Source organism: Rousettus aegyptiacus, unplaced genomic scaffold (genome assembly GCF_014176215.1).
Source record: "Rousettus aegyptiacus isolate mRouAeg1 unplaced genomic scaffold, mRouAeg1.p scaffold_m13_p_3, whole genome shotgun sequence".
NCBI lineage: Eukaryota > Metazoa > Chordata > Mammalia > Chiroptera > Pteropodidae > Rousettus > Rousettus aegyptiacus.
Window position 1 is genome coordinate 1,127,120 of NW_023416306.1, and position 27,872 is coordinate 1,154,991.

The window sequence follows — 27,872 nt, forward strand, 5'->3', positions numbered from 1 at the left end:
GGGTGGCTCGTCCCAGCAGCCCCCGCGCCCCACTGTCAGAGCCTTCGCCCCGCTGCCTCCTGCCTGACCCACCCCGAGGGGCGTGTGGGGTGAAGGCCAGGCTTGGGGGACACGGGCTCCGGCAGCAGCTCCTTGCTGGCTCTGTATCCCTGGGGTGCCCCTCAACCCGAGTTCCAGTCCCCTCGCTGACAAACCCAGCAGAGCCCCCCCAGCCCCCTATGTCTCCGCGCGAGCCCCGGAGCCCCAGGCCCTCCGCACTGGCTGGGCCTCCCGAAGGGCCCCCCGCCTCGCACTACCCCAACACACCAGCATTCACTTGGCAGACTTTATTTATTTTTTTCCGGAAAAACAGAAAAACAAATGTACCTTCTGGGTTGGAAAGGACCCACGGACAACATGGCGAACACATGAGAGCAATAAATACGTGTGTGCGTTCAAGTCCCCGGCCGAGCAGAAGCCCGCGCTCGGGCGTCTGGACCCGCCCCAGGTGTCCCCACGCCCTCTGTGGCAGCCGTGGTCACTCGGAGCCCGACCCGCCCACCCAGGGCTCCCGGGCTGTGCTGCAGGGCGGGCTGAGGGGGGGGCGGGCCCCCCGGCTGTGCCAACCCCGCCTCCCCCACGGCCACAGGGCTGGTGTCGGGAGCAGACTGGGCCGCGGCTGGTCCTGCTTGTTGCCGGGCTTCAGGGCTCGGTCGCTGCCTACCTCCATCCTGCCCCCCCAGGGCCCCCGCCTGTTCAGCACTGCATGGGGCCGGGGGGGCTCTGTGGGGACAGCGGGCTCCAGGCTTTCTGTGACGCCTTCCTGCTCCTCCCTCAGCCTGGGCAGGAGGGAGGGGGTCCCTCTGGGGGTGAGAGGCCGGGACTGGGGCGAGCTGTCTGCTGGGCCCTCTGGGACCAGCTCTGGGGGGACAGGGACGCCTGTGTCACCGGAGTCCCCCAGAGAACCTTTTGGGGTGTGGGGCACGCAGCAGGGTTTTCACATTTGGCCGGGCAGGACGGAGGGGGCAGGGGGCAGGGACAGGTCACGGAGGGTCTGGACAGCACCGGGGTCTGGGCCGACATGCTGCAGGCCCAGGCTGGGGCAGGGCAGGGCTGCAGTGAGCCGCGTACCGTGTGGGGGCTGGCCCCGGGCAGGCACGCCCTCCCCCACATGGGCAGCCCTGGCCCGAGCCTGTCGCCCTGGGCAGGGGGACGCTGTGCGGGCGGCAGGCCAACGTCCGGCTCAGTGGGAAGGGCGGGGGGCTCAGAGCCTGCCCTCAGCTGTGGCCTTGTGGGGATTCGGCTTCTGGGGGGCTGTGGGCGTCTTGGACGGTTGTGAGTCCCCCCACTGTGTCCAGGGGGGGTGGGGCAGGCCTGGTCGTGGGGGCGAGGCCTTAGCTGTTGCCCGGCTGGCACTGTGGCCGGGGCTCGGGCGGCCCGCCCACCTCCTGCTCAGGGCTCCCAGCGAGGTCCACCCGCTGCTCGTCCATCCGCTTGGCCTGCACCCTCTGGATGAGGCTGAAGAAATCCTCGTCGGGCACGGTGGGGCCGCGGGGCACCCCGTCGGGAGGTGGGCAGCGCTGGTCGTCGATCCTGGAGGACTGGGCAGACACGGACAGCCGGTCGGCGGCCTCGCCTTCCCACCACGTGGGTCCCGTGGCCAGCGGCCCTGCGGACGAGCCCGAGGCAGGGGCGGCCGTCCAGCCGTGGTGCCAGCTCAGGAGTGTGGGCCAGGCCGCCTCGGGCCTCCCGGGGTCCGCGGGGCAGCAGCTCTGGGGGCAGCACTGGGAGCCCGGCCCGAGAGCAGCCCGCCCAGGAGAGCGGGCAGCCGCTGGGCACAGGGCGAGCCGGGCCGGGGGCCGGAGCTGCGGGCACGCCCTCCCAGGCCTGCTCAGGTCCCCCGCCGGCGGTGTGGTCATGAGCCCCTGGGATGGGCGGGGGCCGCGGCTCCTGTAGTCTGAGGTGCAGGGTCCCCCGGGACACCCGCCGGGGCAGAGGCGGGGGCAGGTGGGGAGCGGGGCCGGCGGCCGACGGCGCTGGGGCTCCCCCGCAGGCTCCGGAGCAGGCGGGCCGGGAGCAGGCGCAGCGGCCGCAGCCTGCGTGCGTGTGCGCGGGGGGCTCGGGGCAGCTCGGCAGGGGCCGGATTTGAGGCTCCTCGGGCTCCCCCAGGGCCGTGCTCGCCTCTCCTCTGTGGGGACGAACGTCACGTCTGCCAACTCCCTGTCTTCTGCAGGGTGGCCACGCTACTGCGCCCCCCACTGGGGCTCGCTGGACCCCGAAACCACCCCTGCACTTCTTCCTGGCCAGACACTCCGCACCCCCGCTCTGGGGGTGCTGTCTGGCCCTTGGCTTTCCCAGTGCACAGGTGCGGGGCTGGAGGGACTCCCAAGGTCAGGCTCTGAGCTCTTGCGCTGTCCGGGACAGTTGACCTGAGGACGTCCTAGGCCACCTTTTCAGGGTCCCGGGAAAAGGGCCCCAGGTCTGACCACCCGTGGGCGCTCGGCAACTGACACCTGCGGAGCCGGCTGGCCGCCCCTCTGCCCCCCACCCAGGAGCTGGCCGGGAGCCCCTGCCACCGAGGGCGGCGGCGGGCCTGGGGTCTGGGCACCCCGCCCTCCCTGCAGCCTACCTGGCACTTGATGAGCATGTTGAAGAACTCGTCCCCTGGCTCCTGGGGGTCCCCGTCACCGCGCAGGTGCCCCAGGTTGTTGTGGGTGATGCGCAGCCCGGGCAGGCTGCCCACGCTGGCCCGCTGGTCGTCCAGCCGGCGGCTCTGGGAGCTGGCGATGAGGTCGAAGAGGTCCTCAGTCTGCGGCGAGGCGGTCAGCGAGGGCTGGGCTGTGGGGCACAGCGGTGAGCCCAGGGAGGGCACCCCCCCTGCCCCCCCCCCCCGCTGTCAAGGACTCCCAGCTGTCCCTGCCCGCCCCTGCGCGCCCCCCGGGAGGTGACGGGAGCAGAGCCTGCCCGCCCCCGCCCACCCCGAGGCTGACGAGCCTGACACCGCGTTCCGGAGGGCGGGCAAGATGATGGCATGTTCCCCAGGATGCAGCTCCGGGCGGGGCGGGGGCGGGGAGCTCGCGGTGGCAGGGGGCACTTTGCAGCTGGTGCCCACCGCCCTCGGGAGCAAGGGCTCCGGGGCCCCCCGCCCCTCGAGGCCCAGGAGCCCGGCGGGGGCGCTCACCGATCCTCTCTTCCAGGGCGGGGGCCGCAGTGGCCTCAGCGGCCCCGGGCTGACCCTCCTCCAGGGGGCAGCGCTGGTCGTCCATGCGGCTGCCCTGGAACTTGCTCAGCAGGTCAAAGAAGCACTCCTCGTCGGAGGACGGAGCCCGCGGGAGGCCCTGGGGGGGACGGCCGACAGCGCTGACCACCGAGCCGGCCGCTGCCCCCTCAGAGCCCGACGCGGCCGAGGGGGCCGCTTAGCCTGGGCCAAGGTCACAACCCTCATCCACCGACCTTCCCGCTTCTGCGAGCCCCCCTGCCCCCACCCTGCCCCCCTGCCTGCCCTTCCCCCTCCTGCCAGCGCCACCGCCACCCCGGCCCCCTCATCCTCCCATACGTGCCGCTGCCCACGCGCTACCCCACGAGCCCACCTGCACAGCCCGGGACCCAAGTCACCACCACGACCTGCCAGCAGCTGGGGGCCCCGCCCCCGGGGACCCCCACCTGTGCCCGTGAGCCTCACCAGTGCTGCTGAACCGCCAGGCAAACGGCAAACGAGGGAGCGAGTGAGCCCGCGACTCGGCCCCCAGCGGGCAGGGCGCCTTGCTGGCCACCACGCATACTCGCAGTGGTCAGTGCCAGGTCATATCACCAGAGACAAGGCGCCCAGGTTGGGGGAGGTGAGGGCTCCCATGCTCCACCGCAGTCCCGCCCCTGGTGGGGTCTGGGCAACTGTTTCGTAAGGTCCTGGACTGGTGGACAAGCCCAGAGGACAGCGGATATGTGGAAGCAGGGACCCTGGGTGTGGGCTACTCAGGCCACAGAGGAAGTGCTAATAGCCAGTCGCCCCTCCCCCGGTGTGCTGGCCGAGGGGCGAGGGGCGGGCCCGAAGGCCCAGGGTCAGCTCTGGGCGGCTGGGCATTGTGGACAGCTGACCCTAGGGGGCCCGCTGGGCCTGGGGAAGTCCCGTCCCACTGGTGGGATCAGGCGGGAAGGGTGGGTGGGCCCTGGAGCGGCCGCAGTCTGTAGGGCAGGGGGAGGGAGCAGTATGAGATGCGAGACCAGGTCATCGGGCTTGACCGAGGGCCAACGGGCAGGGCGCCCTTGGCGAGCCCACCCCCACGCCGGGCCTCCCTTTGCACATGCACACGAGGGGCGGCTGGATGGGCGGCTCGAGCGGGCCGACCCCCCTGACCTGGTCCGGGGACCCGAGGGGCTGACAGGTGGACGCTCCGGCTGCAGACTGGGGCCGCGTCCACCGCCCCTCGGAAGCCAGGCCCCCTGCCCAGCCCCGGCCCATGCGTCTCTCGGCCTCCTCGGGGCCTGCTCAGAGCCGGGCTCACAGACCACAGCAGCAAAGGTGCTGCCCACTGGGTGCCAGCGCCCCCCGAAACGTATGACTCCCGAGCTCGAGACAGCCCATCGCCAGCCCGTGTCAGAGGGAACCAGGGCACAGAGCCAGCACAGCCTTCTGAGGTCACAGTAGCGAGGGGGCGCTGAGACCCCACCCCCACCCCGGAGCGGGCAAGCCTGGCCTCCCGGAGCACGCAGGGGGCTGTGGGCAGCGGGTCCCACTGGCCTGCGCTGTGGGCCATGCTGGCAGGCAGCCGCCTGGAGGACAGAGACCCTTCCCCCTTCCGGGGCTCCGGGCGCTCGGGTCCCCCTCCCCGCCCCTACACCCAGGGCAGGCCCAGAGTCAAGGCTCGGGGGAGTTCAAGAGCCCCCTTCAGTGCTCTGCTCTCCTGCAACCCGCCCCCCGGCCCCACAGAGCCTGGAGGGGAGCAACAGCTGCTGTGAGGGGCCCAGAGGGGCCCAGAGGGGCCCGGGCCAGGCGGGGACGGCGGGGCCCCCAGGTGGGCTCCAGGCCCCTCACATGACGAGGGTGACCCCGACACTCCTCCAGCCTCCCCTGGGCTAAAACTCGGGGCTCAAGGGACACACCTAAAGGAAAGTGGGGTTAGTCCCGAGACCTCTCAGCCCCATCAGCACTGGGTCTGGGGCTGGGCGGAGGGCCCCCCACTGCCCCCCTCCGCCGGAGCCGGAGCCCATCTCCAGCCGAGGCCGGGGCTGTCAGCACTGCTCCTCGAGCCTGAGCCACTTGCGGGGAGCCGACCCTGGCCCTGCGGGGTGCAGAGGCCACGGGCACACACGGCAAGGCTCTGGAAAGTTCCAGGGCCCTGCGCCCTCACTCCAGACACCCTCTAGGCCCCAGAAAGACACCCCTGAGCCTCAGTCTCTCCTCTGCCCGAAACCCAGGCTCTGTCCTCCATCTGGAGGTGTCAGAGGACCTCCTCAGGCCTCGCCCCCCCCCCCCCCCTCTCCAACCCCCAGGCCCGAGATGGCCCCGCCCCAGCCTGCCAGGCCAGCTCCTCAGACCCCGACGGGCCCAGGGCCACCAGGACCCAGGGCCACCAGGACCGAGGGCAGGAGCAGCACAGAACACGCTCAAACTCACCCCACGCAGCGCCCTGGGCAGATGGCTCGGTCCCCACCCCTGAGGTAACTGCTGTCCCCCAGGAGGAGAGCTCTGCCTGAGTCCAGCTTCACACAGGTCCAGGGGCTCCCACGCCTCCCTGTGTCGGGAGCCCCACACTCACACCGGATCCGCAGCTCCTGCAGCTGCAGCCCCCAGGTGCTGGCCGGGGCGCTCGGCCACGTGGAGCCCGGGCGGGACGCCCAGGTGCCTGCTCCGCCGCCCTGCCCGTGGCGCCCGGTGCCACCCAGCTGCCGAGACCAGCAGGGCCCCGCGAGCTGGCTTCTTAAATAGGACGGGATCGAGGGCCCCTCCCCATCGCCTCCCACCCGCACGCCTTCACTCACACACTCACACACAGACACACACACAGACACGCGCGCTCAGCGCTCTGTACACACTCGGAGCCGGGTTGGCTCCGGGCTGCTGCTGTCACGCCGAGGGCCCAGGGGGGTGGGGACCTGCGTGACGTGCGCTTCCCACTCTGACACCAGGCCCCCCGCTTCCTTCCCGAGGCCGTGGGAGGCCCCCCTTTCTTCAGCCCGATTCGGTTCCGAGCCTCCCCCACTGAGCTGGGGTGGCCGCAGCTCGGTGGGGGCTGGAGAGAGGAGGCGTCCCATGCTGGCCTGGCGCCCAAGCACCCCGCATGGCACCCCCCGCCCACGCAGCGGCCCCTGGCCTCTGCCCAGCCCCAGCCCCAGGCCCCGTGGCCGCAGGGCCCTCCCTGGCCTCACACCGCCTGCCTCGGTGCCCCCTTCCTGCTCTGGGAGGCCTGTGGGGCCCCAGCCTGTCTCATAGCACGACCGGCCCCAGGGGAGCGGCTGTGAGCCCTGGCAGGAGAGGTGAGGGCAGGATGGGGGACCCCTGAACGCCCCTCCCGGAGCCCCAGCCTGGCCTCGGAGGCTGCCTCCCACGGGGCAGCAGGGCCTGCCACCGCGGTTAGCGCCTCCTCCAGGGGCACTGGCATGACCCGAAGCCCCACCATGCTCTCCACAGGGCCCAACTGCGGGGGCCGGGGGTGACCCCAGCTCCACTGTCCAGTGGATGCCCTCGGCCAGCTTCTCTGCCACCGGTGCCTCAGCTTCCCCTCTTGGGGCCGCACTGCACGTGAAAAGCCTGAGTGTCCGCTGTCGTCTCCTTCTGGAGGAAGTGCCCGGGAAGGCAGCCACTGGCGCTCGGCCGGGCGACACTCCACACGGGTCAGCCCGGCCGGCATGGGGTGAGCTCTGAGACCCCCAGGACGCGAGGTGGGGTGCACAGCTTTGTCCTGGTGGCCTTTTCAGGGAGACTTCTCAAACAGCCATCATGGGGGAGGCTGGTGTGCTTAGGGGTACAGAGAGCCCAAAACACAAGCCTCTCTGCTCTCCCTGCCGTGGGGGGCCCGAGTGGCTGGGGCGCAGCCTCTGCCCCCTGCCTCGCTCAGTCTCCGTTCACGCGTGGAGACCGTCACCTGCTTCATGCGGTCCCTGGGCAGAGAAACTGGGGCAGCGGGGGGCCCTGGGCCCGGCCAGGCTCCGTCCACCGCTGCCCCGCCCCGCAAGGCCCTTCTTGCTCGGCAGCTCCCCAGCGACCAGCATGGGGCGGGGCTTCCCACGCCAGGCCTGGCTGGGCTCACCCCAGGAACCCGCGTGGCCTGACCATGGCCCGCCCCCCGCAGGACCCCCCTCTGGTGCCTCCTCCCTCCTCCCCACCAGGTGGGCAGCACAGGGTCAAATGGGATTAGCAGAGACCCCCGGCTTGTGGCGAAGGGGGCGTCTGGGGAAGGGTCCCGCGGGACTGAGCCCTCCCTCTGATTCCCAGAGGCTGGGGCCAAGTGTTCCGCACGCTGGCTCCAGGCTGACCTCTGACCCCTGACCAGCTCCCACAAGCCTAGAAGGGCCGGGCTGCTGGGCACAGTGGGACACCTGGCGGGTAGTAAAGGGCCTGGCCCCTCTCCTCCATTTGTCCACCCACCTAACCACCAGTCCATCGGTCCCCCATCCATTGGTCCACCGGCCTCTGTCCACCTGTCCACCTCTGTACGCTGACCTGTCCGAGCACGGGGCCCATGGCCTGGGCCAGCGACCTGAGCTGCCACCACCCGAGCTGTCCGATCAGCTGACAATCACACTGCCTGCACCGAGTGCCCTGGACTGAGGCCGGCCTGGCGCCCACCGGGTCCCGGGCATAGCCAGGGCCGTGACCTCTGCCCCCTGGAGTGGTCTCCCAGGCCCCTCCCGGGGCTCCCCGTCGCAGCCCAAGGGTCAGCGGCCCACCGTGTGAGGCACCTGCACCCGGACGTCCGCGCTGTCCAGCGGGGAGTGGCCGCCCTCCCGGGGCCTCCTCTCAGTGGCGTCCGGCCCTTCCTGGCCCTTCCTGCTCCTCACAGGGGCAGGGAGCAAGTCCCTGCCCGGCCCCCGCCAGTCCCCAGAGTGATGGCTGTCTCCATTCTGCTCCTGGGAAAAGGGAGGAAGGCTAGGCGTGGGTGGGGGCCGCCCACGGTTCCACACTGATGCTCCCCACCCCAGGGCCCTGAGGGGGGCCGGGCAGGTACAGTCGCCCCCACTTCACAGACACACGTTGGCGCCCTGGGCCGGGGGAGGATGACGAGAGGGCCAGCCAGGGCCCCAGGGCCTGGGGGCGGGGGGAGGCAGGGTGGGTGCCGGAGGAGTCCGGCTGGGCATCCGACTCCCCAGATGCCGACCTTCCCACACTGAGCGACGTGTGACTGTGGGTGACCGGGCCCCCAGTCTCCACTGCAGCAGCCGGAGGCCGGAGGGGTGAGGCCACAGCCCCAGGGCGCACGGCACCCCTGGCAGACGGAGCGGGCCCAGGGCAGAGTCTGAGCAGGAGGGAGCAGCCAGGAGCAGGGGCCGGCCAGGACACTGGGGACAGGGCTGGGCAGGGACGCAGGGGTCTGCAATGGGAAATGGCTGTGGCTCGTCCCCAGGGGACATGGCCGGGAGGACTCCAAAGCGAGTGGGCGGGAGCAGGCAGTGGAGCGTCGAGGCCTCCCGGGGCCCCCTCTGCGGGCAGATGGCACATTTGTCTCCCGTGGCAGGGGACGTGACGTGGACAGGAGTGCTGGCCGCTCAGCAAACACTGCAGCCGCCTCATTAGCCACAGCGCTGATGTGCCGCGGCCCCTGGCCGCCTGCCCCGCCCCCGCTCACCTGCTCCAGCGGGAGCCTCAGCAGGTCCCAGGTCTCTGCGCTCAGCCGCTGCGTCCTCTTGGGCCTGGCCCCTGGAAAACAGCAGCTTGGTCAGCCGGCGCTGACCCCTGGCCTCCAGGTCGGCTGGCATAGCCCAGGGCCCTCTGGGGAGCTGAGAGCCATCAATCAGCCTGCCCTCGGGGGGCCAAGATGGGCGTCTCCGCCCATGCGGAGCAAACTCAGTGTCCCCAGGATCTGCACGGCCTGACTGGATGGGCGGTGAGGCATAGAGACAGGGCGGACCCTCCAGGGGCTTGCGGGGCCCGGCTTTGGCGTCCCCCGCATAAGGTCCAGCTCCCGAGTCCTAGACCCAGCCCTTCCTGTCCCTTCACGAAGCTCAGCTGCGCGGTGGGTGGCGTGGCAGCTGGACCCGGACCCCCCGCCACCTCACCACAGCTAGCGGCCGGGAGGGGTGGGCAGGGGGCCTGAGGCCACACTCCCTGCCCTGGGCACAGTCCCCAGAGGGAGGGCAGTAGTGCAGGTGGTCGGTCATTCAGACCAGCCCAAACCCAGTGTCCTGGGCCCCACGAGGACTGGGTCGGTGGGGAGAGATGGCGTGGGCAGCTGTGCCTTCTCCCTGCCTGGCCTGCCCGCTGCCCTCCGGAAGCCGAGAAAGGAGATGGCCTGGGGTGGGGACGCAGTGTCCCCCGGACTGGTCCATGGCTGCTGTCACATCGCCCGGGGCGGGGGGAGTTGCAGGAGCCAGCCCTGGAAGCGCTCCGGTGGCCGTGGGGGTCCAGGACTTAGGGCCGTCGCTGCCCTTCCCACCTAGAGCAGGGCTCTGCCCCCGTGGCGTGGTCAGTGCCCAGCCTGCCTCTGCCCCAAGGCGGACAGCCTGACTCCGTGTCGTGAGGCTGAAAGCCACGAGGCAGAGTGGGGTCGGGGTCCCCTGCTGCCACCCACCCCGTTAGGAAGAAACATCGGTCCGTCTACAAACCGCACACTTGGGGGCAGTGCCCCTCCCCTCCCCGGACAGCGATGGGGAGGCAAGGGGCACGTCTCCGTCCCATGGCTGAGCGGCCCGCGGGACGTGCAGCCTCTGTCCAGGGCCTTCTACTCACCACAGCCAGCGGAGGCCCTGCTCCATCGCCGGCCAGGGCCTGGCTGCGGGCCTCTCCCCGGGCTGCCCCCTGACACCCTAGGGCCCGACTCTGTTTCCCCACCTTGTCCGCTGGGCCCCCAGCCCCACACGGCTGCTCCTGCCCCGGCTGGCCCTCCGAGTGGAGGCTGAAACGCCCCTCTGACACGCAGTGTCCGGCTCCTGGGCGGGTCCCCTCACGCCACCCCGCTGAGGGCGGCGGGCCCCGTGGGCCCGGCTGAATGCATCCTCTGTGTGGAGAAGGCCGAGGTCTTCCGCGCCCTTCGCTGAGCCGCCTGACTGGGGCATTCAGGCCCGGGCACCACTGGCTCGATTCCCACCCCCACCGAGGGGGAGGCTCTGCAGACTGCCCTGAGCCCCGCCCCGGACTGACCGGCACCCTCGCCATCATTCCTGTCCCACCAGACTCATGATGCCTTGCCCCGAGCCACTGGGGCCTGAGTCTCCTGTCTTCTGCCCCCCTGCCCCAGCCTCGCCCCCAAAGCCCCTTCTCCACGCGGGGCCGGCGATGCCGGCGGCATCTGGGTTAGATCTCGTTCCTCTGTGGACCCAGTGGCATGGGGTGGGGGCTTACACAAGGCCCCACGAGGTCGCGCCTGGCCTGGCCCGGCCCCTCAGCGCCGACCCTAACACTCTTCCTGTCCCTGTGGGCCAGGCTCACGCCTGCCTGGGGCCTCCGCAGGGCTGTTCCCTCTGTCCGGGAAGTCCGTCTACTTGGGCGCATGGCTTGCTCCCTCCCCTCCTTCCAGCCCTTGCTCAGGAGTCACTGTTTGTGCCACATGTTGATGCCCAAACCCCAAGGGGGCTGTGTTAGGCGTCGGGGCCTCGGGAGGGGCTGAAGGTTGGCCGAGGCCGTGAGGTGGGCAGGCCCTGTGCTGAAATCAGTGCCCTCACAGGAAGGGACCAGGGCGCCCGCTCTCTTCCGCCCTCGCCCCATGCACCCCGTCTCCGGGAGGACCGCCCCGACCGGACCCCGCTGCCCAGGCTCCCAGCCCCGACCGGGGCCAGGGCGCGCCTCAGCCACGGGTCCACGGTGCTGGCCGTGCGGCCCAGGCCGATGAGGCGGCGGCCTCCGGGAGCCTGCCAGGCTGCGAGTGTCGGCATGCCCTGCCTCCCCCGCCGTCCCTCGCCTGCCCGGTGTCCCTCACCTGCCCCACGACGTTCCTTTCCTCCAAAGCACTTGGGACACGTGATTTACCTGTTTGACACACATGATCTGCCGCCGTCTTTGCCCGTTTCGGTCACTGGTGTGCCCCTAGAACTTGCACATGGAGTGCTTAGCACATAGTAGGCGCTTAACAGGGAACGGGGACGAGTGGCTAGTGTTTACAAAGTGCCCCGGTGTGCACCCCGGTGTGTGGTTTCCCAAGCACTGTCCCCTCCTGGCCATGTCCAGCATAAGTCTTGGCCACCCTCCCAAGACTGTGGACACTGGGGGTCAGGGAGGGTGGCCGCCTGGCCAAGGTCACAGAGCCTCCAGGGGCAGAGCCAGGGGCAGGGCACAGGGAGGCAGGGCTGCGGGTGTGCCGTGGAGGCAGGGCTCACAGGAGGTCAGGCTGGCCCCGAGTTGCGCGGTAGCCGCTGCAGAAGGCACAGACGGAAAGGCAGTGGGGCCCGCTCTGGCCTGGTCTGTGTGCCCTCGGTGCCAGCGCGGGAGTGGGCGGCCGGCCGCGTTCTGAGTGCACAGGGGGCGGGGGGACAGGGACCCGTCCGCGGCCCTCGTCCCTGCCAGGTGCTGTTCCCAGGGTGACCAGTGGGGACGCTGAGGCACAGCTGGATGGGGTCACTTAGCTGACTGATGGGGATACGGGGATGCGGCGGAGCCAGGGCCAGAGCCCACAGCCTGGGCTGCTGCTCGGACATTAGGACGTGCCCTTCCCCACCTCCGCGGTGTCCGGCAGACTCCTGCTGCTCTGCAGGGACCAGAGGATGAAGGAGCCGCCGAGCCGTGCTAGCGGGGAGTGCCCTGTGGGACAGAGGGACAGCCCAGGCCCGTTGGGGACAGGCAGGGGACATCCACCAGAGGGCAGGCCAGCAGCGCTGCAGGGCTCAGGGTTGGCTCCCTCCATTGGGAAGGGCAGGGTAGGGCACCCCAGGACACCCAAGAGGGCTGATCGCGGCCCAGGCACAGTAACAAGGAGGGCCCCCGCCCCCAGACTCGCTCTTGGGTCTCCAGCTGCACGAAAAGCTCTTCTTGCTATCAACACAGGAAAAAAGAGCCCCTGAGGCCGGGCCTCCAGCCAGCGAGCCACACCCACCGCAGACCACGCCCACCAAGGCCACACCCACGCGGCAGGGCCACGCCCCGGCCACGCCCACAGTCCCCACTGCGTCCTCCCTCCGGGTCCTTCTGGACCCGCCCGGGGCCTCCTTCCTTCTCTGGGGCCGCTCCTGGCCGGAGCTGGGTTAACGCCCCTCCTGGGTGCTCACCTGGCTCCTTTCACCCCCCCGCCCCAAACTGACAGGGTCTGGACATGCAACTGTTTCATCCCACCCCAAAGAGGCAGTTTCCAGAAGGTAGGCTCTGGGCTTCCGGAAACGGCCGGCCCACCACGCTGGCTCTGCGCGCATGAGCGAAGGAGCGAATGCAGGAAGCCCGGCCCTGCCAGGCTCGCCGGGGCGGCCCACACGCGGGGCACCCGCCTCCGGAGGCCTCCTCCGGCCTGGGCACACTGCGTCGGTTGCCACCGTCCCGGGAGGTCGGCCAAGCCCCAGCCCTGCCCTCTGCTTGTGGCCAGCAGGCAGCCGGGTGGGGAGGCCCCAGCAGGGCGTGGAGAGGACAGAAGCTGCCTTGTTCCTGCACAGCACCCCGCCGTTCACCACGCGCCCCCCCTTCCCTCAGCTCCGAGGAGGAAAATGTCGGGAGGACACAGAGTCGGGCTGGCCCTGCTGGAGTCTGTGCGGATGCCGGGCCCTCCACCGGGGGCCTGGAGGTGGCCTTCGAGGACCCCAGCTGCCTGCCCTCAGCAACCCCGGCCTGATTCTGGGCAGCCTAGGGGCTTTAGCACCTGGGGCAGAGTGCCCCCCCCACCCCGGAAACCATGGCATTCAGGGGGCTGGGACCAGACTGGAAACTGGAGAACCACGGCTGGGTCCAGTGGGTGGGGAGCCGAAGGCTAGCTCTCTGCCCCGCACCCACCTGCAGCTGCCTCAGAAGCCAGCTCGGGGTGTCCCCCGTCCCCAGCCCCTGAATTTATGAATCTGTTTGCTTTGCAAGGAACGTCCTGTCTTGTGTGCACATTGCTGACCTTCATGGGCAACCCCGCCAGTGTGAGCTGAGGTCACTGTGCTGGTGGACCTGCTCCCCACCCCTCTTCCCCATCCCCTCCCGCTCCGGCCAAAAGGGAAGCTCTCCCCCAGACCCAGCCCCAGCCCGAGTGGGCTAGGACGGGCAGTGAGGGCCCTCTCCTCTTCCTGCCTGCTGGGGTGCCCCTAGGTGGTAAACCTGGGGGGCCCAGTGTGGCCACAGGCCCTTGCTGCTCTGGTGACCACAAAGAACCGGCCTGGATGCTGGTGTTTGGGCTACCCCCTTGCCCATGCTGTCCCCACCCTTCTAATCTCCCTGGTCCCCAACCTGCCTTGGGAGAAGGCCCTCAGTCTGTGCCCACGGCACCCTGGACACCCCATCACTTCCCCCACCTCCTGGGGGGGCCCCTTCTCTTCCTGGGCGGCTGTTTGGGGGAGAGCCCAGCTCCCAGCACCACAGCCCCTGCAGAAGCCGGTGCCCCAAGCCAGGGCGGCCCTCCTGCCACAGCCCTGCCCGCCGAGGCCCTGTGCCCCGGCCAGGGACCGAGCCCGGGGTGCACAGGAGCCCCCCGCCCAGCCCGGTAACCCACCTTGGGCCTCGTAGCCGGCCAGGTCTGGCTTCTCTGCGGCTGCCGGGCTGGTCAGCCTGCCCAGTGCCAGCTGCAGCTGCGCCACGTTCATGCGGGCCGTGAGCTCCCCGTTGCGGTCCCCAATCTGAGTCCAGGCAGGGCCAGGTCAGTGGGCAGGCTGCTGGGAGGCCCTCCGTAGGCCCCAAGGGACCAGGCCTCACTGTGCCCCAAAGGTGGACTCTGGGCATCTACCCCAGGTGGTGGCTGCCTCCTGCACCCCAGGCCACCCCCCTCACACCGCAGGAAGGCTTGGGGCCTCGGGCAGCCAGGCCTTGGGCAGCGTGGGGCCCTCTGTCTGAGTCTGGGCCGTGAACCTCCCAGCCCGTGAAGCTTCCTGTCCACCCCTCAGTGTCCGGCTGGGAGGAGAGGCTCACCAGGAGGACCAGAGCTAGCCAAAGGGCAGGCCCGGTGGGACTTCCCCATGGAACGATGGGGACCAGGGCTGCACCCCGGCCTCTGCTCTAGGGACATGGGGCTGGCCCTGCCGGCAGTCCCTCTGGAGTGGGCTGGGCAGTGTCTGGGGGGCTCCTACAGTGGTTGGGGCGGGGAGGGGAAGGCCCAGCTCACCTCCTGGGAGATCTCCAAGTGCTTCTTGGCGAAGGTCAGGGCTTGTGCCGGGCTCCCCATGGACACGTAGGCATTCCCCAGACTCCAGCATGCCCGGCCCTCGCCCACTCTGCAGGGAAGGAAACTGAGTCATCATCTGCACCCCCTGGCCCTGACCACTAGGCCAGCCTTCCCAAGCCCCCAGCCTCCGGGGGTCCAGGCCCAACATGGTGGGAGGTGGACGAGGAGGTAGGGGGGCCTGGCTGCCCAGGCTCCTGGCTGGCCTTGCTCGCCCCCTGGTGGCCAGCGAGGCGGGGACCCCTTGTGCTCCTTCCATCCTTGGGGAGGCAAACACAGCCTGACAGGAGCTTCACTGTCCACAGGGCGTGATTTGGTGGCATCACGCACGTTCCCGGCCTGTGGCCATCGCCACAAGGTACTTCCAAAACGTCTTTGTCACCCAAAGAGAAGGTGCATGCCACCTGAAGCCTCCTGGCAGAGTGGCCTGTTACGTGGCCCCTGCTCTCTGCAGTCTGCGGCTCTGCCTCCGGCCACTGCCCAGCCGGCCCCGCCTGGTGGGAGTCCCCGGTCTGGCTGTCCCTCCACCGAGACTGACGTTTACATAGGCTGAAAGGTCGATGGACCGGCCAACTGGAGTAACACCCGCGAGCAGCTGTGCCAAGAGGCGCCGCACGCGACCGGCCCAGCGTCACCCGGGCTCACCTAGTCCCGCTTAGTGGGCGGCGTGGCCCATGGACAGAGGGAGGCTGAGGCCCAGGCAGGGCTGCCCTGCTCGGGGTCACTTGGCGGTCAGTGGTCGAGCAGGGCCTCAGACCCAGGCCCGGGCGGCTGTAGTCGGCTTGCGCCGTGGCCCGCGGGGCCGGTGGGAGCCCCCGGGCGGGTCTGCCCCGCGCACCTGTCGGCCAGCTCCTGGGCGATGAGCAGGTGCCGCAGGTGGTACTCGGCCGCGCGCTCGTGGTCCTGCAGCAGCGTGTAGGTGTTGCCCAGGCTGTAGCAGGCCTGCGCCTCCACCGCCTGCTCCTTGAGCTGCCGTGACAGCTGCAGCGTCTTCCTGCGGAGAGGGGCGGCCCGGGACAGCTGCAGCACCCCCGTCCCCCACCCCGGGGCAGGGGCCGAGGGGCAGGTGGTGGGCCGCGGGGGAAGCAGCCCACCTGCCTGGAGGTCCACCTGGGCTTTCTCGCGTGGCTGAAGCACCCGCCTCTGCTGGAACCAGATGGACAGGGCCCCGCCAGGCTCCGCCCGGTCACCTCACCACCCTGGTCTCTGCCTCTCCATGGGGGGCCCGGGACAGCAACACCTGGTTTAGCCCAAAACCCGGTGCGAATGACCCCGTCTCTGCCCAGCGGCCACTGCTCTGCTACTCGGGCCAGAAGGCAGGTGGCCCGGAGGGCGTCCTGGCACAAGTCAGGGACCCGCAGGAGCCAGAGGGTCCCTCACTTTCCAAAGTGCATATGGGAACAGTATCTCTGCACCCCACTGCCACTGTGAGGGGCAAAGACAGCTCTGGGGCCCGGCTCAGTCTGCCCTTCCATGGCGGCCCCTGGGAGGCTGGGAGGTCCGGCTCTCCCCGACCTTGGGGCCGGTGCCCTCGGACCCACCCTCTCCCTGGCTGGGTGCTGGGGTACCTACTTGTAGTACTCGGCAGCCACGTCAAAGCGCCCCAGGAAGACGTGGGCGTTCCCCAGGTTGCTGTAGGCCCTGCGCTCGGCCGCCTTGTCCCCAAACTCCTTGGCGATGGCCAGGCGCTGTGGACGCAGACCCCGCAGCCCGGTGGTCACGCAGCAGCTCTGCCTCCCCGCCCAGCGTGGCCGGCCCCACGTCGGCGTGGCTGGGGGGAGCCCCGGGATGCCCGCGCCGAGCCCGGGTGAAGGGGGGCTGAGCAGGCCGCCCCTCCCCGCCCCGCTGCCGACCCACCTCCTTGTGGAAGGCGGTGGCCTCCGCGAAGCTCCCCAGCAGGTAGTGGGTGTTGCCCAGGTTGCCGCAGGCCCTGCCCTGGGCCGCCCGGTCGCCCAGCTCCTTCACCAGGGACAGGTTCCTCCTGGGGGCCAAGTCCGTCTGAGCCGCGGCCCTCCAGGTGCGGTCCAGCCCCCCGCTAGGGGGCGCCCCTCCCAGGAGCCCTGTAGCTCTGGTGCCCCCTGGTGCTCTCCGAGCTCCGAGCCTGGGTCGGGGCTCCCCCTCTCCCCAGCTCTGGTTCTCAGGTGCAGCCTGTTCTCCAGGGAGACCGCCGTCCCACGCGGGGACTCGGCCCAACGTCCCGGCCCCTCTCCCGGCCACGCTGTGTTTAAACGCCACGTGTGGCTCAGCGTTCCTTCGCTTCTCTGCACTGCTGCGAGGGACCGTGACATGGGACACACGGGGGGTCACGGGGTCGCGGCGGCCCCCGGGGGCGGGTGGGCAGGCGGGCAGGGCCGGGGGTGGGGGGTGGGGGGTGGGGGGGGACCGCGGGCCGGTGGGCAGGCGGGCAGGGCCGGGGGTGAGGGGTGGGCGGGGGACCAAGGGCGGGTGGGCAGGCGGGCAGGGCCGGGGCTGGGCGCCCCGCGGTGCGGGCGGCTCGGGCTCTGGGCCACTCACTCGTAGAACTCGGAGGCCCTGCGCAGAGTGTCACGCACGTCCGGGGGCAGGTGCCCGGGGTCCTGCGCCGCGTTCCAGGACAGCTGCTTGCCCTTGGCGTGGTACACGTTCCCCATGTTGTACAGCGCCCGCGCCTCCCCGACCTGCGGGCGGCACCGAGGTTGGGGCGCCTCCAGCCACAGCCCCCCGGAGCCTCCGGCCTTGGGCTGCTGGGGGGGACGTCGCCCCGGGGCGCGCTTGCGCCTACTGCCTATCCCACTGTCCCGGCTGGACCCGGGCTCCCAAAGGCGAGGACCTAGGTGGGACGTGACTAGGTCCACCCGGTGGGGTGGCTGGGTCCCACTTGAAACCCAGGGGTAGGGACTCTGCCTCAGGGCCGGACGCCGTGATTCGGGGCGAGTTGTGTCACCCCTCTAGCCTCAGTTTCCTCGTCTGTGCAGGGAAGCAAGGACCCCTGTCCCACAGGGGTACAGGAGAGGTCGCAGAGCGCGACGGCCAGGTGTCCAGCAGAGGGCGGGACCGAGGCTGCTGGCCAGGCAGCTACTTTTCTGCCGTCTGCCCCTGGAGCCACGCTTCCTCCCAGGGCCACGTCCCTCGCCTCTCTCTGGGCCCCGGAAGGCGCGACGGGGTGCTGGCAGACTCAGGGGGAGGCCCGCGAGGTGGGGACTGCCGTGGGAGATGGGGGGCTGCGTGGGGAGCCGGGCGTGGGGAGCCGGGCCTCAGCCCCGCAGTGCGACGTGTGCGGAAAGCGCCCTCCCACGGGGCGAGAGCTGGGGGGGGCCCCGATCCCAGACCTGAGCAGGGGCTGCGGGCCGGGGCGGGGGACGCACCTTGTCCCCCTGCTCCTGGGCGATGTCCAGGTGCCGCTGACAGCAGACGACGGCCTCGTCGAAGCGCTGCAGGACCTTGAGCGTGTTGCCCAGATTCCCGCTGGCCTTGGCCTCGCCCATGCGGTCGCCGATGGCCCTGGCAGCGGGAGGCAGTGAGGGGCCCGCCGGGCTGAGGGGCCTGGGCGCGGGAGGACGAGGCCCCAGGAGGGCCAGCCCGGGGTGGGGGCTGTGACTCGATTGCTCTCTCCGGGCAGGGAGGGGGGCGGCCCTGCACGGCCTGCGGCTGTCGGGGGACCCCGGGCTAGGGCAGGGGGAGTTGGGTGGCTTGCAGCCGGAGTCGATGCTACGAGAGCTGCCCCGTGAGTCCTGCATTGTGACTGCCCCTCGCAGACCCCGCCCAGGGACGGACCCGGCAGGTGACCTGCAGCCCCCCGCGTGCCCACGCCGGTGCCCGCGGCTCACCGGGCCAGCAGCAGGTCGTGCTTGTGGTACTCCAGCGCCCGGGCGTACTCCTTCAGGTAGAAGTAGGCGTTGCCCAGCTGGCTGTAGATGGCGCTCAGTGTCTTCAGGTCCTCGGTGCCCACCTGCACGGCAGCCTCAAAGAAGGCCACGCCTGCCTTGAAGTCCCCAGCCTTGCACAGGCGCTCGCCCTCCAGGGCCAGCTCCAGGCACGAGGCCTCCATCCTGCGCAGAGAGAAAACGGCTCACAGCCTGGGGACCCGTGCCCCCCACCATGGACCACTGGCTCCCCATGCCACACCTGTGCACCAAACCTAACTCTTACTGGATAAACGCCAGACGCAGGTGCTGGGTCTGATGGCGTGCCCATACCTAGGCTGGCACACCTGTGTGGCTCACCTGCGCCCAAACCTCCTCACTGCCAGGGCCCAGGGGCAGCCCGGGAAAAGCTGTCAGTCTGAGACTACAGCAAGACCGGCGGTGGGTGACCTCCAAACACCGCCAGCCCCCAAGTGCTGGCCGCCCATCCTGGTCTCCGCCGAGGGCAGCCAAGGCTCGGAGAGGAGCAGTAAGCTGGTGAAGGTCACAGAGGCAGGACCTGAGCCCAGCCCAGCCCCCACCCTGCATCCTGGGGGCGGGGGGCACCCAGCGAGCTCTCAGGGGCTGGGAGCTCAGCCATTATCGGTCCTCGCCCTGCTCTGCAGGGGGCAGGGCTGCCTGTGAGCAGAGGGTCAGCCAGCCCCCAGCCCCTCCCTGCCCCCGCCCCGGCTGAGAAGTACTTTGCTGGCTGCTGGCCAGGGCTGGCCTGAGAAATAGCTGTTCCCACCATGCTGCCCACCGCCCACCCCCCCCCCGCTGCCGTGGGAGGAAGTGGACACTATCACGTCCCAGGATGACCTCGACCCCTGGAAAACCGCCCTAGTTCCTGCCCTGTGCACGCGGCCGAACCCCAAGGGCCCCGGGCCCTGTGTGACCACCGGTGTGACCCTTGCTGGAGGCTGTGCTGGCCTCGCGCCCCACCTTTGATTAGGTCGGAGAAGAAGCCCCTGACCCTTGGGCCCTGCACAGTGCCCCGAGGCAGCACCTGCTCGCCGAGGCCCCCGTGGCCCAGGCCTTGGGCACGGGGCTCTCGGGGCGCGGCTGGCAGCCCTGGCTCTGGCCCGCCCCGCTGTGGGGCCCTGGGCTGGACCCTTTGCCCATTGGGGGCTCGGCCTTCTGCATCCTGCCCCAGCTGGTTACATGGGACCCAGGCTGAAGGCCTGACCTACTGCCCTGGCCTGGGGCGGGAGGGACGGCCCGGGGCTGCTGGGCCCCAGTGAGGGGAATCCACGCAGGCGTCGGGAGGTGGGGGTCGGGCGACCCCCAGCCGGTGACCGTGCACGTGCGAGGCCTGGGAAAGAGGAGGCCGTGCTCTGCGCGGTGGCGGGTGGGCCGGGCCTGTGCTTGTCTCGTCCCCTTCGCTGTTGAGGTTATCGGAGTACGTGGGAAAATTACAGAGGAAACGCCACAGCCAGGGGTGTGCTGTGCCCGAGGACCGCTCCCCGCTGCCCGGAGCGCCGTGGGACGTCAGGGGCGCCGCTCCCCGCTGCCCGGAGCGCCGTGGGATGTCAGGGGCGCCGCTCCCCGCTGCCCGGAGCGCCGTGCAACGTCAGGGGTCAGTGGGGGGGGGGCACCTTAAAAAGAAGCCGTCGCCTAGGCCCGAGCTTCCCCACGCTAGCCGATGCCTGACACAACCATGCGCGGTCACCCTCCCTGCGTCATCGAGAGCATGCGCACTGCAGCCGGTTCCACAGGCGGTGACCCCGCGGCCAGCGGGGCGGGGGGGGGGGGGGCGAAGCGCGGGGGAGGGGCGGATGCTGGCTCTCGGCTCTCTGCAGGGAAAACCACCCCCCTCCACCAGGCCCCTTGCCCAGCCACGACTCCCCAGCATCGGGGCCCCTCGTCCTAGGGGAGCAGCTCCTCACCCCATGGGGGTCACAGGGCCTGGGCTCCAGGACCCGCTGCCTCTCTGCCTCCCCCAGATTCAAGCGGAGCCCTGTGACCGCTCAGGGCGCCCTGGGTGAGGGGCGAGGCCTGGAGGTCAGGACAGCAGACTGCCCCCCACAATCCAGCCACATCGCCCAGTGCCCTGGGGAGGCCAGTGGGTGCTGCGGCACAGATGGCCCCGCGCCCTCCACAGGGTCACCTACGGGGTCATGCACGGGGCTTCCTCACTGAGGCCTGCTTGTCCCCGCCCAGCTGCTCATGAGCCACCTGAGGAGCAAACGGCCCTCTCCTCCAGGTGACCGGGGCGCACTGGGCTCGGAAGCACGGGCACTTCCGGAGCGCGGCGTGCCCTGCAGGCTCAGGCGGGCCTGGTGCCCTTGCTATCTATCTCGGAGCAAAGGTTTCTGGCTTGGGAAGGGCCTGGAGCCCAGACATCAAGGGGGTGGGTGGGGCCCCCTGATGGGACATCATCACATACACTGGGGGGTCCAGCACGGGCCCCTGGCGACCTGGGAGGCCACCTGGAGCGGTGCCAGGCAGGGCGTCCAGGGCCAGAAGCCCCTGCTCTCTCCACCTTGCCCTCCCACGCCTGCCCCCTGGGCCTGCACGCTGCCTGTGCGGCCCCGGCCCTACCAGGCGCCACCCACCTCCTCCTCTGCAGGTTTCGCATCTTCTGTACGTACAGCCACAGCTCCAGGCCCACGGGCAGCAGCAGGGGGCGGGGGCGGGGCGCGCCGTACACCACTTTGCACACGGCCTTCTCTGCCAAGCTCAGGGCCGCAGGCTGGCCCTCCGCGGCTGCTGCCGGCATCGCTGGGCTCCGGGCCTCTCTCCCAGCCGGCCAGCCCTTGCCCCACCTTAACTGCTGGTCCTGGGGTTGCGTCGGCCTGGGGGTTACCCTGCCTCTCCCCACCCCAGGGCGGCGGGCTGAGGGCTCTGGCGGCGTTGGCTGCGGGAAACCCCAGGCCCGCACACACATCGTCTGGGGCTCAGGGGAACTGGGGTGGATCAAGGGATCAAGGGGATCAGCGCCGTCAGCAGGGAGCCCAGAGGACGTCCCGAGGGGGCTGTGCCCGCCTTCCCGCTCTCCCTGGCTCCCCAGCAAACTCGCCCCACTGTGACCCTGAAGCCAGCGCTGGGCCAGGGCCCAGCTGAAGGCGCCCAGGCCAGCGTTTGCAAAGGGGGGGAGGCAGGTGGTGACAGGACGTGCTGGCCCCAGGCCTGACTCTCCCCGGGGACAGAGCCGTCCCAGGGGGAAGCCTTCGCCCCAGAGACCCCTGCCTGGCGGGGCCCCCTCGAACCTGGCCTGCCCCGCCCCTGCCCCCACCCCCAGCCCACCCGCAGCCTGGCCTGGCGCCGGTCCAGGTTGTCTTGTTAGTGCCTCCCAACCCTCTGGGGGCTGCTGGGCTTCCCCACCCAGACCGTCTGAGGGGGCTCCAGGTCTAACCCGCCGAGGCGCCTGGGAAGGCTGCCCAGGGCCGGGGCAGAGGGCTTAGGAGGCCCGACCCCTCCCCCCCAGCTCCTTTCCTGAAACCTCAGCCCCTTGGCTACCTACCCTGCCCGCCCCCCAGCTCCTCCAGCCAGGGGTGGCCAATGCAAGGGTCAGGTCATGTGACCTACCTCAGGCAAAGGGAGGAGCCCCCTGGAGTAGTGGGGGGCGTGGTGGGTGGGTGGGTGTGCGGTAAAGTCCAGCAACAGACGAGGGCCACAGGCTCAGAGCCCAGGGAGTCCCCTCAGGCCTGGCAGGGCAGAGTGGTGGTGACAAGTCCAAGGCATCTCCCGGGGACCACCCTTCCCAGCCCCCCGAGGTGCTGCTCACCCCGGGAGCCCCTTCTGCCAGGCCACTTGTCTTCTCAGTGGCGAGAGCTGGGGTGGGGGGCTCCAAGGTGACGCAGCTCTGGGGACGAGGAACTAGGGAGTGCCACTCCTTAAGGCCACCCTGGGGTCTGAGCAGAGGCAGGAAGCCAAGGATGAGGGGGAGGGTGTGGAGGACACAGCATCCCAAGGCCCTGCCGGTCCTGCCCACTTTCATTTTGGGGGCGTCTGGGAGGACAGAGTCCTGGGTGGTGGCCACAGCAGTGGGAGCGTCTGGTCCCGACCACCCGCCCCCACCAGGCCCTGCCCTCAAGGGTGTCCAGGCCGGGGCACTCTCCTCCACGCCCTGAGGCCTCTGTCCAAGGCCCCACCTTCACCCCCAGGACAGCGCAGCTGAGGGGGGCAGGACGAGGCCGGGGCCGCCTGCTCCATGCCCAGCTCCCGTCAGCAAGTTGAACCCCCGAGCTCGGTGCCCCCACACCAACGTCCCCACCGCCTCGCCGGGCCCTCGCCTGACGCCTGCACTGCTGGCCGCTCTCTCCTGTCCTCTGCGAGGAGCTGCCCAGCCTGGCCGGGGCCCCCTCCCTGCTCAGTGAAGATTCTGGGGCCTCTGTCCCCCGCATCCCTCCTGCAGGCCTGCGGGTATGAGCCCTGCCACCTGGCAAGGTGCCCGTGCACACCGGGGCTGCACCGAGGCTGCAGCTGCCCGGGGCACAGTGGCCCCCCTCCCTGGCTCCCCGTCCACTCCCGCGCACCCTCCCTGGACTCCGTGCACTGCGGGGGCCGCCGAGAACTCAGGGCTCGGGACTGGGGCACCTGATGGGCTCCCCACCCCCCGGGGCTATAGTCTTAGCTCCCACACCAGACTCACCAGCAAACTCTGGGAGGGGACAGCCTTCCCACCTGGGATTTGCCACCTGGCTAAAGGTGCTCAGCTCTTCACCTATAGTTCTCTGCCCTGGGAGACCCCTGGCCAGACGGCTTGGCCCCTCAGGGGCGAGCTGCCCCACCCCCACCGAGCCGTGTCTGCCGGCTCTGGCCCTAACAGCACGCCTGCCCGGCACACCTCTCCCCGCGAGGGGCCGGGCAGACCAGACCACAGTGGGTAAGAGGCGGGGCGCCGTCAGCCAAGCCCCCGCCGCCCGCTGGCCCGCTGGGCGATGAAGTGGTGCCGACTCCCCAAGGGCCTAGCCTTCCTGCTCCGCCGCCACCTCACGTCCACAGCCCTGCAGCCCGGCCTTGGTGCCCGAGACAGCAGCCCGGCCCAGCCCGTCCACACCGCCCACTCTCAGCCCCTGCCCTCACCGCCTGCCCTTCGGTGCTGACCACTGAGACGGGTCCCCAGGCCAGGTCTCCCACCACCGCCACCTGCGGCTGACCGGCGGCTGTGTTCCCCTCAGTCCTAGCCATCACCATCCTCCCTCTCCAAGGCTGTCGCCCCCACTCTGGGCCTCTGCCTGCCCTCCCCCCGCCACCCCTCAGAGCAGAGCCATACTGCAGGGGGCAGGGGGGCAGGGGCAGCAGAGGGCAGGCAGCCTGGCAGGGGCAGAATTGCTGGAGAGGAAGGGCGTGAGTGTCACCCGGCTTAGGAGCTTGGGGACCCTAGGGCCAGGTCAAGGAAGGGCCCACCAGGCGACTAGGGCCAGTGCCTGGGGGCCACCTGGGGAGGGAGCAGGGTAGAGACGGGCAGGTGGCATGGCCACGTGCTGTGGGGGCCTGCCCCACACCTGGGGATGCCTCTATTGAGGCGCCTGCTGTTTGGGACACCTCCAAGGCCACCCCAGAGTTGGGGTGCTCTACCACTGACACTACCCCATTCCCAGCTCTAAGCAAGAGAACTTGGCTGCTGGCCGAAGGCGGCAGGGAGGCTGGGAGAGGCCTTCCCACGGCGTCCCCGCTTTCGGGGTGTTCTCAGCCACCGCCACCCCCGCCCTTTGGGCCCTCCATCCAGAACTCCTGCAGGAGGGGCAGCCCGTCTGACCCGGCCCCTCCCCGGGGCCCCATGGGGCACTTGGCGGCTCACTGGAACTCTCGTGCTCAAGTTCCCCTCATGGGTATTCCGAGCCCCGCTCTCCTAGAACTGAACCCTCTCACCAGCAGGAATGTGGGTGTGGGAAGGGGGGACCCTGGGTGGTGGGCCAGGCAGGAGACCTGGCGTGGCTGGCCCCAGGGAGCCCCCCAACAGCTATCCAGGCAGTGCTCAGACCAAATGGATCCTGTCCACCCAGCGTCCCCACCCCCCGTGCCCACGCCCCTGGCGGGCTCTCCCCGACACGCGGGCTCCACGCGGGCAGACCGCCTTCCGACAGCGTCCTAGCCAAGCGCCTGTGGGAGCAGGCCCCCCCTCACCTGCCCCGCAGCCCCCTCCTGTCCAGGAGGCCCCCTCCAGCCACTCTGACCAGGAACCGCCCTGCCCACACCTGGCCATGGCTACGCGGTAGGGTCCAAACCCCTTGCGCCCTGCGGGGGGCTCCTGCACCCCAGTCTGGCTCTGTTCGGGCTTCAGCTTACAAGGTGCCGAGCTGGGCTCAAGGCCTCTCCCAGCATCCCCTCTGTCCCTGTCCCTGTCTCCGCCTGGGGTCAGCCTCCACGGGGCTCCACATGACCCACACCCCAGGCCCGTGGAGTGGCTGTGCCCATGTGGACCCCATGGTCAGCTTTGCGGGGTCTCCCAGCTCTCACACTCACACACACTCACACAGCCGGTGGCTGCCAGATCAGCTCCTGTAGTTCTTGGGGACGACGTGCCCCCTCTGCATGGGACAGATGACCCTGGGGCATGGCTGCCTGCACGGCTCCGCACCCCCGGGGGCCGGGGAGCGGGCCCTGAACGCCGGCCTCCCGCGTCAGCTGCCAGCTCGTCCCCCGCACGTCCTCCCTCCTCCCCGCGTGGGGCCCAGGAGCCAGGCCAGGGGCGCGGGCCTGCCCTAGACCGCACAATGGGGGCTGTGTCTCTGGCCAGCAGCGCAGACCAGCCCCAGGTGGGAGGGCAGTGGGGCCTCCTCTTGCCCGTCACCGAGCCGTCACTGCACATCGGGGTGCAGCAGAGGTGTGCTGCTGACGGGCTGACGGGCTAGGCCACCTGGTCTCAGGGACGCCAGGGGGGCCAGGGTGATGATGTCCCTCCAGTCCGGGGCGGGGAGCCAGGCCTCCCTCTGGGGGCTGCTGCCAATAATCGCCCCGGCTCAGCACTCCTGTCTGCCCACTCTGCTGCCAGAGGCCCGGGCCCCGGGCCCCGGGCATCGCCCAGCGAAACACCGGAGCCAGGCCTGGAGTCACCACGCAGGCACGCAGCCCCGGGCAGAGCCAGCCTGTCACCCCTGACTGGCGGGGCGTGGGGCGCGCAGTCTAGGCTGCCAGTCATGAGCCTGCCCGAGGCAGGTGCCTTTGTAGGCAGACACACACCCACCGGGCTGGCTGGCTCTGTGGCCCCATGGCTGGGCCACCCGCTGCACCAGGGCAGGGGGGGATGGGCTGAAGGGGGGCAGGGCCCTTCCCATGACACAGCCCGGTCTCTTCAGCCAAGCTGCCACCGGGCTGTGGCGGTGGGGAGGGGAGCTCCTGGCGGCCCCCCTGCACACACCTGCTGTGTCAGGCGGCCCAACAGCCGGGAGAACGCAGCTGGAGGAGCGGCTGCCTCTCACCCCCTGTCCCCGGGATTGCAGGAGGAGGGGGCGGGGAGCCCTCGCCCCCGCCCCCCAGGGGCAGCTGCCCATCCCAGCCACCCGGCCTCCCCGCCCGTTAGCCTCCAGGTTTTCGTTAGTCCCTGGGCTCAAACTGGGGCGCTGGCCGCCCCCCTCCCAGCACCCCCATCCTCACGCCTCCTTTCTCAGGCTCCCGCACCCCGCCTCATACACCCATTCCCATGTGTACCCCTGGAGCTCCCACCCCCAAGCGCCACTCCCGCACGCCCCAGAACCCCCATCCCGGGCCCTCCTCTGGCACCCGGGGCGCCCCCACTCTCGCGCTCCCACCCCCGCTGCCCCGCACGGAGGGCGGGTCCCCGCCACGTTGCGCGCCCGCCGCCGCCGCCGCCGCCTTTGTTCCCGGCCGCCCGCTGCCCAGGCGGCCTGCCCCGGCCCCGCGGCCCCGCGGCCCGCCGCCCCCGGCCCGCCCTGCCCACCTGGAGTAGAGGCGCCGGGCCGGGCCGGGCAGCTCGTCCGCGGCGGCGGGCGGGGCTGGACCGGCCATGGGCCGGGGTCGCCGAGTGCCGGGGCCGCGCACCCCTCGCTCGCGCCGCCCGGCGTCTGTCTCCCGGCCGCTGGCTGCTGTCCGCTGTCCACTGTCCGTTTGCCTGTCCCCACCGGCCAGAGGCGCCGAGGAAGTGATGTGCGCGGGGCGCCGCCCCTCCCGCCTGGCCGTGATGTCACCGGGCCCTCCTCCCTCCCTCCGCGCGGTGGCAGCGGGGAGGGGGAGGGGAGGGAGCTCGTGGGGGGCGGGCCACGCGGGGGAGGGGCGGGAGTGGAGGCGGCTGGCCCGGGCCGGCAGTGGTCCTCCCGCAGGCTCAGGACAGAGAGCAGGGGGCCTGGCCTGACGCCGGGCCCTGGGCGGCAGTGCCCTCTGCCGGCTTTCCCGCGCCTTCTCCCGCCCCCACGTGAGGCCGTCTGCGGGCCCTTTGCCTTTGTGCGGCAGGCGCCCCCTTGCTGGTCCTCTGCCCCTTTCCTCCTGTCCAGGTCCTACATGCATCACCCCTTCTCCAAACTGGCAGCGGGGTGCTCCCACTGGGTGCCTCTCTACCTGCCTAGTTTAGGGGGGCTGATCACAAACACAGTTCTGCCCCTCCCCCACGTGAATTCAGTGGTCCGAGAGGAGTGGGTGGGCCTGGGAGCTGTGGACAGTGACACTCCCCTGCTCCCGCCATTCCTCACCCATGAGACCCTGAGTCGGCATGTCGCCCTCCCAGTCTTGGTTTTATCTGTGAAGCGGGGTGACTGGGAAGGATGCAAGCAGAGCAGGGGACACCCCCCCCGGGTCACCCCCAGAGGGTATCTCAGCACCCAACACCTTCTCCGTGAATTCCTGGAGCCCTGGTGGCTTGACCCTGAGCTGACCCTGAGATGTGGCCTTGGCCCCTCCCGCCCTGGCTCTGCACTGCCCCAGGGCCAGCTCCTGGGCACAAGGCGGCACCTGCAGGTCTCACCTGGTCCCGCCCCCTTCCCGGTCCGCACCTTCCTGGTGCACCCAGGAGACGCCAAACCCTGGAAAGCCGGGGTGACCACGGGATGGAGCGAGGTCCAGGATGGAGCGAGGTCCAGGATGCAGCGAGGTCCAGGCGTGGGAAGCAGCATTCCAGGCCGCCCAGCAGACGGGCAGGTCAATGCCGAAACGCAGCCCGCAAGACACTGGCTTCAGGCAAAGGGAGATGGGTCGAGAGTAAACAGGAGATAAGAAAGGGCCTGCTGGCCGGGCTGGTTTGTTTCTGCTACGGAAGAGGCGGCTGCATGAGAACCATCTGTGCCTGGAGCCAGCAGCCCTGTGGCCTGTCCAACTCACCCTCCCCCGATGACCACAGGAGCTGGGCAAGGCCTTGCTCCTGGCTGTGGCTGCGGCTGCCAGCTGGCCCCTGTGGGGTGGGAGGTACACGGGCCAGAGGCTCCACCCTCGTCTGCGGCAGCCCCAGGCCTGCCTCCTTGGGGCGCCCGCTGAGCTGGCGAAATTGAAGGGGCCCCCCATGCCAGACCTGAGCTCAGCATCCCCGAGGAGCCACCGCCTTTAGGCTCCTGCATGCACCGTGTCTGTGGCCAGGTGCCGTGTGCCAAGAAGGTCCTTGAGTGACCCACTGTGCACGGCAGAGGGAGAGGAGCTTTGCTCTGTAGCAGACACTGCAGGGAGGCCGGGGAGCGCGGCTTCCTGGGCTGGGGCAGTCTCC

At 70.5% G+C, this 27,872-nt stretch overlaps 1 protein-coding gene across 5 annotated transcripts; it reads right to left on the reverse strand.

The window, feature by feature from the left end:
• Positions 1 to 311: 311 nt before the first annotated feature.
• GPSM1 (G protein signaling modulator 1) lies at positions 312 to 27,310 on the reverse strand. 5 transcript variants are annotated; one of them, XM_016153043.2, is made up of 14 exons: positions 27,172 to 27,310; positions 18,206 to 18,427; positions 17,744 to 17,879; positions 16,914 to 17,056; positions 16,257 to 16,380; positions 15,972 to 16,087; positions 15,238 to 15,393; positions 14,343 to 14,451; positions 13,737 to 13,860; positions 8,763 to 8,833; positions 7,867 to 8,046; positions 3,161 to 3,317; positions 2,609 to 2,817; positions 312 to 1,580 (listed from the first exon to the last, which is right to left on the reverse strand). In XM_016153043.2, exons 2-14 carry the CDS (start codon positions 18,424 to 18,426, stop codon positions 1,374 to 1,376), a joined length of 1,953 nt encoding a protein of 650 aa, XP_016008529.2. In that variant the 5' UTR covers position 18,427; positions 27,172 to 27,310; the 3' UTR covers positions 312 to 1,373. The 5 variants fall into 5 exon arrangements, with proteins under 5 accessions (XP_016008529.2, XP_016008533.1, XP_016008531.2 ...); XM_016153047.2 differs by lacking the exon at positions 27,172 to 27,310 and adding an exon at positions 26,127 to 26,400; XM_016153045.2 differs by lacking the exon at positions 27,172 to 27,310 and adding an exon at positions 20,836 to 21,490.
• Positions 27,311 to 27,872: the final 562 nt, after the last annotated feature.